This window comes from Zea mays, chromosome 2 (assembly GCF_902167145.1).
Source record: "Zea mays cultivar B73 chromosome 2, Zm-B73-REFERENCE-NAM-5.0, whole genome shotgun sequence".
Classification (NCBI taxonomy): domain Eukaryota; kingdom Viridiplantae; phylum Streptophyta; class Magnoliopsida; order Poales; family Poaceae; genus Zea; species Zea mays.
Genome location: NC_050097.1, coordinates 155,873,119 through 155,881,710, shown reverse-complemented (window position 1 = coordinate 155,881,710; position 8,592 = coordinate 155,873,119). Strand labels below are relative to the sequence as shown.

Below are 8,592 nucleotides of genomic sequence, written 5' to 3'. Positions count from 1 at the left end.
AAATCCCAAAGCGCATCACCCGAATGAGGAAAAAGAACAAAAAGAATAACCTCCACTTCTCCTCTTTGCAAACCGGGTATCACACTCTACCCCCCTTAAAAAGAATTCAACCTCGAATTCTGACGCTTCTAACGGAACGACAAAAGGAAAAAAATTAATGAATCAACAACACTTACCCACAATAAAAAGTTCCGGATATTTGTGCCGCATCAGCTCCTCAAGTTCCCACGTAGCCTCGCGCTCAGACTGATTAGTCCATAAGACCTTGACATACTTAATTGATCTCTTCCTCAAAACACGCTCTGAGGATTCCAAGATACGCACCGAATGACACTCCAAGGTCAGATCCTGCTGCACCGCAATTGGTTCCATCTCAATCTGATGGTCCGAATCCCGCAAGAACTTCCTCAGCATAGAGACATGAAAAACTGGGTGTACCCCTACCATGGAATCCGACAATTGCAAGCGATAAGCCAAGCTGCCCACCCGGGCCAAGATAGTGAACGGTCCAATATATCTCGGGCTAAGCTTTTCGGAGACACCGAACCGAACAACTCCTTTAGTGGGTGATACCCTGAGAAGGACTTGGTCACCCACTGCAAATTCCAAATCCCGCCTCCTCACATCAGCATAACTCTTCTGACGGCTCTGAGCGGCCAAAATATTCTGACAAATTTCTCGAACCTTTTCAGAAGTCTACTGAACCCAATCAGGACCAACCAGGGATCTCTCTCCCAAGGTCTCCCAGCATAGAGGAGAGATACACCGCCTGCCATACAAAGCCTCAAATGGTGCCATCTTGATGCTAGCCTGGTAGCTGTTGTTATAAGCAAACTCTGCCAATGCAAGATGATCTTCCCAGCTACCCTTCCAAGATAGAACACAAGCACGCAACATATCTTCCAAGGTTTGGATCGCTCGCTCCAACTGACCATCAGTCTGAGGATGAAAAGCGACACTAAGAGAAAGCTTGGTGCCCAATGCACTATGAAGACTCTCCCAGAATTTGGATACAAATTTGGAGTCTCGATCAGAAACAATGGACTTAGGTACCCCGTGAAGCCTGATTACTTCCTTCATATACAAGGGGACCAATTCTGAAGCTGAATTGGTGGTCTTCATGGGAATAAAGTGCGCAGACTTAGTCAAGCGATCCATTACCACCCAAATAGCATCCCTGCCCCGAGGAGAACGAGGTAAGCCCACCACAAAGTCCATGGTGATATGCTCCCACTTCCACTCCAGAATCTCCAATGGCTTCAGCAAACCTGCAGGCCTCTTATGCTCGGCCTTCACGCGCTGACATACTTCACAGGCGGCCACATACTTAGAAACATCAACCTTCATCCGCTTCCACCAGAAGTTTTGCTTCAGATCTCAGTACATCTTGGTTTCGCCAGGGTGAACGGTGTAAGGCGTTTTATGAGCTTCTCTCAATATATCCATCTTCACCTCTGATTTCTGAGGCACACAAAGGCGACCCTTGAGACGAACCAAATCATTCTCATCGATGGAGAACTCCCGGGGTTTACCATCGCCAACCCTCTTTCGAGCTTCCTACAATAAACGATCCTGCTGCTGAGATGCATGCACTCTCTCCATGAGGGAAGATTGAATAAGCATATAAGTCTCCTCACTAGCGGTGCCGACAAAGCACAAAGCGATCCCCAAACGGTCCAGATCAGCAATCTACTGCAAGGCCACTTTTGGAACCCCGGACCTGCTAAGGGCATCAGCCACCACATTTGCCTTCCCCGGGTGATAATGAATAGACAAATCATAATCTTTAATCAATTCGAGCCACCGACGCTGCCTCAAATTCAGCTCCTTCTGAGTGAAAATATACTTGAGACTTTTATGATCGGTGTAAATGTCACAAGCCTCGCCATAAAGATAATGCCTCCATGACTTTAGAGCAAAAACCACCGCGGCCAATTCGAGATCATGAGTTGGATAATTCCCCTCATGCTTCCTCAACTGCCTTGAGCCATAAGCAATCACTTTGCCTTCCTGCATCAACACACAGCCAAGTCCAATTCACGAAGCATCCGTATAAACTGTGAAACGCTTACCGCTCTCAGGCAAAGCTAGCATAGGGGCGTCCACCAACTTGCTCTTCAATGCCTGATAACTGACCTCGCAATCGCTGGACCAGACGAAGAGAACACCCTTCTCCAAAAGTCTAGTCAAAGGCTTAGCAATGCTCGAAAAATTTGGTACGAAACACCGATAATATCCAGCAAGCCCCAAGAAACTTCGAATTTTAGAGACACTAGAGGGTCTCTTCCACTCCACCATAGCCGCAACATTCTTGGGATCAACCGCAATGCCCTGCTGATTAATCACATGCCCCAGGAAAGCCACTTCGGACAGCCAAAATGCACACTTCTTCAACTTGCCATAGAACTGATTCTCCCTTAGGGCACCTAGAACGAGACGGAGATGCTGCTCATGCTCAGCCTCAGTCTTAGAACAAATCAGAATGTCATCCAGGAACATGACCACAAAGTCATCCAAGAACTCATGCAACATCCTATTCATTGCTTCCATAAAAGCAGCAGGAGCATTAGTTAAGCCAAAAGACATGACTATGAACTCATAATGCCCATACCTGGTGCAAAAAGCGGTCTTCTCAATATGATCCTTACGAATCCTCAATTGATGATAACCAGAGTTCAAATCAATTTTGGAGAACACCTGGGCACCCCTCAACTGTTCAAAGAGAACCTCAATACGGGGAAGCGGATATTTATTCTTGATTGTCTCTTGATTCAAAGCGCGATAATCCACACATAGCCGCTTGCTTTTATCCTTCTTCTCAACAAAAAATACTGGGGAAGCCCATGGAGACTTGCTAGACCTAATGAATCCCTTAGCCAACAGATCATCCAATTGCCGCTTCAATTCAACCTGCTCCTTTGGGGCCATCACTACAGTAAACGAAGAAAGTTCCGACGGTCACGCTATCTCCGACGGCTTCCTACGAGGCCGTCGGATATTATCTTATGTCCGACGGCCAACAGGGGCTCTCGGACATAAAGACTTATGTCCGACGGCTAGTCACGAGGCCGTCGGACATAAGCTTATATCCGACGGCCGCGTGACTAGCCGTCGGACATAAGGTTTTTTAACACACGGACCGTCCCGGCGCGGTTCATTTTCACGCGCGCGCGCTCGCTTCTCGCTTCTCTCTCTCTGCCCGCTCACCGCCGCCGCCGTCGACGCTCGCCGCCGCCGCCGTCGAGGCCCGCCGCCCCGCCGCCCGGCCACCCGCCGCCCCGCCGCCGCCGTCGACGCTCGCCGCCGCCGCCGTCGAGGCCCGCCGCCCCGCCGCCCGGCCACCCGCCGCCCCGCCGCGGCCGTCCGCCACCCCGCCGCGGCCGCCCGCCGCCCGCCGCCCCGCCGTCGGCCGCCACGCACAGCCCGCCGTCGACGCCCGCCCCGCCCGCCCGCCGTAAGGTATTAATGTATTATTAATATTTTGTATATATTAATATTGTTTTGTAGTTTATTTTATTATATCCGAGGGCCTAAATTTAATTAGTGGTGCTTAGATAATTTTAATTTTTAATTTCCGACGGTAATTATTATGCCCTCGGAATTAAGGTCAGTTTATATGATTTGTCACCCGTAATAATGTTATGTAGTGGTGTCTATATAATTTAAACTCTTAATTTCCGAGGGTAATTATTAAGCCCTCGGAAATAAGGTTGTTTTATTTGATTTAGGTTCCCGTGAAATGATTTTTTGTAGTGCTATTGTATTAGTTTGGTTAATTAGTGGCTATTGTATTAGTGTGGTTAATTAGTAATCATAACTAATTAAGTTAACGAAACCTAGACGTCACCCGTTTCGGCCCAACACACCTTACATGCGACGCATGTGAGGTATGTTGGGCCGGAATTGTCCCTTTATTGGACAGCCTCGGGGTGACCGACAGAGTCCGTGTTTATGACAAAGGCATGTGCTCCTGCTTAGTTTCGGCAGCATAACCCCTGTGTTCTCCAATTGCACCATTTTTAGGCGTGCGATTGGAGAACAGCGGGGTTATGCTGCCGAAATTTCGCACGACCACATGTCTTGTCATAAATACGGGCTCGTCGGTCACGCTTGGGTGGGTTTAGGACCTATCCTTTCCTACAGATGTAGGGGCGTGATTTCTTCGTAAAAACGGATTGTCCGTGCATTACTTATCTAATTAAGTTAACGTCTCGTATCTAGTATGGAGGAGAATCGTCGATGGATGTATGAAGGTTGGAAGAAAAGAGGTGCTCTATCAAGTGAGTGGGTTGCCAAGACTGATGCTTTTCTCGACCATGCTTTTGCTCGGTCAGAGACTGGAACCGATGTTAGGTGCCCTTGTAGCAAGTGTCGGAACATTAATTTCCTTGACAGGAGGACTATGTCTATACATATTTGCAAGAACGGTTATATGCCAGGCTATGAGGTGTGGGTGCACCACGGTGAGGACCCACCTCCTCGTACTGTATCGGAAGTTCAGTCACATGAAGAGGAGGACTACGATAGGATGGAAGAGATGCTTGACGATGTACGCCATGAGCTTCTAATCGTCGATTCGGAGAACCCCGGTCAACCCACCGAGTTTGAGGATCCAGCTACACCTGAGGTTCAGAAGTTCTTCGAGCTCCTTAAAGCTGCCGAAGAGCCATTGCATGAGCACACAAAAGTGACCGTCCTTGTATTTGTGACTCGACTTATGGCTATTAAGTCTAAGTTTGCATTCTCAAACAACTGTTACAAGGAACTTTTGAACTTGATCAGTGATGTACTTCCGGAGAATCACAAGATGCCAAAGGACATGTATCAGTCTAAAAAGCTGTTATCTGGCCTCGGTATGGACTACGAAAAAATCGATGTCTGTGAAAATAATTGTATGCTTTTCTGGAAGGAGACCGCAGGTGAGAAGGAGTGTACTGTATGTGGTGAGCGTAGATTCGTTGAGGTTGAAAACGACGATGGTTTGACCGTGACTACGAAGATTGCACGTAAGCAACTAGATCCTGATTTTGATTACGATTACGATTGACGAGTATGGAACATGATTTTATTGCATATTTTATTATTTTATTGCATATTTTATGATTTTGTTGCATATTTTATTGTCGATTTATGTACTAACTTGTTGTTGTTAAAATAGGATGTCAAAGAAAATGAAGTCTTTTGCTCGTAGTTTGCTTGGGACGAGGAGTAGCTCGAGGAGCAGCTCGAGGGGTGAGGATTCAGTTTTTCAGGGCTCAGGTTCTACCATGAGCAGACGGAGAGCGCTGGCAGAACATTTGCCTCCACAAGATGTAAGTTAGTTGTTAAATTACATTATTTGAGTTACTTAATATTGTATGATGTACGGTATTTGTTTCATAGGATGCTGAAATTGAGGAACCAGTGGTAGAGGATCATGCAAGAGATGATGTTGAAGATGATGGTGGAGATGATGGTGGAGATGATGCTGGAGACGATGCTGGGGATTCTGGGGCTGGTGGAGATTCCGCAGCTGGGTCTGGAACTTCTCGAGTTAGGAGAATGAGGAAGCTGCATTTTGTTGGACCACCTCCAGAGCTTCCACCCGAATCTCGGGTTTTGATAAAGCCTAGTGGAAAGTGAGTGACATGTCTTTGCTTAAATGTTATTGAAAGTTATGTTTTAATTTCCACATTGTGTATACTATTTCCAGGTCTTGGATCGACGACTCGTTCACAGGCACAGGACACTACAGGCAGGTGAACATGGTGCTTGGTAATCTTGTTCGTCTGCACTGGCCTGGTGTTGTGACTTTGCCTACTGGCGAGTCTGTCCCCGCCACCACTTGGGAGCATTATCGCTATGGTGTCTGTAGAACGTTTGGCAACACACAGGCACTAGTTTGGGATGCATTCTGGGTATGAATTATTTATACTATTTTAGTTATTCCATACATGTTTGCTTTTATGATAACACTAATTTTTTTTGCAGAAACGGTACAAGTTGCCGGACGATGGATCATATGATATGAACGCTCGTTACGTGTTTGAGTATAACGCGAACGATGTCGTTGCAGATGCAATGTACTATGCACGAATTCAGGCTATAAAGGCATGGTACAGAGCAAATGCTGATGATCGACCGATGCCAAATACCAAGGCCGAGTGGTCATCAATTTACTTGACGGAGGAGCAATACCTAGAGGTAAACAGGTTCTTGCCTCTCAAATCGCACGAAGCCATGTATTTGCTTGCTTTATTTAAAAAATTTCATGTAGGTGTCGGTGCCGTGGATGGCCACCCGATCGGAGGGTTATCGGGCATTGTGCAGATGGTGGGCTTCCCCTGAGTTTCGTGCCATTTCCGAAAGGAACAGGGGAAACCGTGGGACCGAGTCGTTCCACAACTACGGTGGTGATGGTCATGTGCGCTTGGCTAAGCGAATGGTAAGTCACAGTTTGTTGTAACTTTTGAATTACATAGAAATGTGTCATTGTAACTTTTATGTACAGGAAGTCAAATTCGGTCGTACGCCCACGGATGTGGAGGTGTATATGCAAGGGCATAGGGGTTCTGATCCTCAGAATCCTGATGTGTTATGCACTCAGACGGCCACCGACCGTCTAGTGAGTTTTTGATACTCTATTATGTGTTTGATATTGTTTGCAATGGCATATATAGGGGTTATGCACTTATATTTGATATTGTTTGCCTCCAGGCTTCGTATGGGGAGGAGATGGTTCAACGCCATGGGCAGGAGTACGATTGGAGGAGCCAGCCAATCGACCCTCAGGCAGCATATGCTAGCGGAGGAGGACAAGCCCACGGACGGTGAGATTATTTAATTTGGATTACAAAATTGGCATCATATGCTTGCGATTCAACTGAGGCATGAGTTACTATACTAAGTGCATGGTTCACTCTTGTAGGTTGGGTATTTTTGATTCTACGATTGATTCCAGAGAGCTAAGACGCCGTGGACGACAGTCCACATCGTCGTCTTCACAGTCGTCCCGTTCACGATCATCCGCCCACGACATGGAGATGGCAGTGTTGCGTCAACAGGCAGAGTACCATCAATCAGTCTTGAGGGAACAATTGGAGTACCAGAGGCAACAATCTGAGTACCAGAGGCAACAAGCCGAGTACCAGAAGAAGAGGGACGAGTATTATGCAAACCTCCAGGCCCAAAATCAAGCTCTTCTCTCGGTAAGCTGAAGTAACATTTTGTAGCTTATTTTGCAAAACACTTGATGTGTATCTTATTAGCTCAACAATGACTTGTATATAATTTGTAGCAACTAGCCCAACAAGCGGGCGTCCCGATGCCGACATATGGGATGCCGCCTCCGGAGTTTGCACTGCCAATGCCAATGTTGGCGCCTCCACCACCGCCTCCGCCTCCGTCACAATTCCCTATGGTATGTACACATATGCGTGTGTGACATGTTCATAGATGTCTTATGTGTTTAAATGAACAACTGAGTGGTTACTATTTCATGTGCTTGTGTTATAGGGATTTCAGACACCACCCGCTTCAGTTGCCGCACCTGGAGATGGGTCTGGTCAGGACGACCCAACACATTCGTGGGTGAACAATCTTTTCAGCACGCATAGTCCAGCCGGAGGAGGTGGCGATGGATATGAGTGATACTGATGTAAAACACTTGTTGAAACCTTTCATGTGAAAGCCTACCCGTCGAATAATGTTCATTTTGGAGTTTGGACAACTATGTTTATGTAAACACTTATTGCAACCATTTGGAACTATGTTGTTATGTTAAATTTTGTGAATGTGAATGCTTATGTGATTATATTTGTGAATGTGTATACTTATGTGAGTATATTTGTTAATGTGAATGTGTATATGTGTATGAATTCTGTTTTGTATTTGCAAATGTCAGATTTTTTAAAATTCAGATTTTTCTGCAAATTCTGAAAAACGTTATGTCCGACGGCTTTCGTGTAAACCGTCGGACATATGCTGTAAGTTATGTCCGACGGCTTAAAGCCGTCGGACATAGGCTCTACGTTATGTCCGACGGCTTTAAGCCGTCGGACATAGAAGTTGTGGGCCCAGGCAGCGGTTAAAACCGTTACTCCGCCTTATCGCCGACGGTCGGATGGGGCCGTCGGACATAAACTATGTCCGACGGCAGCCGTCAGACATAATGTTATTTCCGACGCTTTAACGCCGACCGCTTAAAACCGTCGGAGATAAGACACTGCCGTCGGACATAGCTTATGTCCGACGGTTTAGCTCTTATGTCCGACGGCTTTAGCCGTCGGAAATTTTGTCGTTTACTGTAGTGCATTCGATACAGGGCCTTATGAATGGGCTGCGTACCTAGAATCAGCTTAATCTCAAAAGCTGCATCGCGCTCCAGAGGAATGCCTGGAAGCTCTGCCAGAAACACGTCAGCAAAGTCACACACCACCTGGATGTCCTGCACCCGCAAGGCAGCCTCACCCTCCACCACCATGGAGAAAAAGATTCCTGACTTTCTTGACCGGCGATCCGGAAGCTATTGTGCCAACAAGGATAACGTGAACTTAGGGGAACTTCCCAAGAATACCACCTCCCTACCCGACGGCCCCTGCAATAACACTGTGT

General features: G+C 46.9%; 1 protein-coding gene across 1 annotated transcript; it reads left to right on the top strand.

The window, feature by feature from the left end:
* The first annotated feature begins 7,282 nt into the window (after positions 1 to 7,282).
* On the top strand, positions 7,283 to 7,832 carry LOC109944567 (classical arabinogalactan protein 9-like). Its single transcript, XM_035965372.1, has 2 exons — positions 7,283 to 7,399; positions 7,495 to 7,832. The coding sequence occupies exons 1-2, from the start codon at positions 7,304 to 7,306 to the stop codon at positions 7,627 to 7,629; spliced, it is 231 nt and encodes a 76-aa protein (XP_035821265.1). The 5' UTR covers positions 7,283 to 7,303; the 3' UTR covers positions 7,630 to 7,832.
* Positions 7,833 to 8,592: the final 760 nt, after the last annotated feature.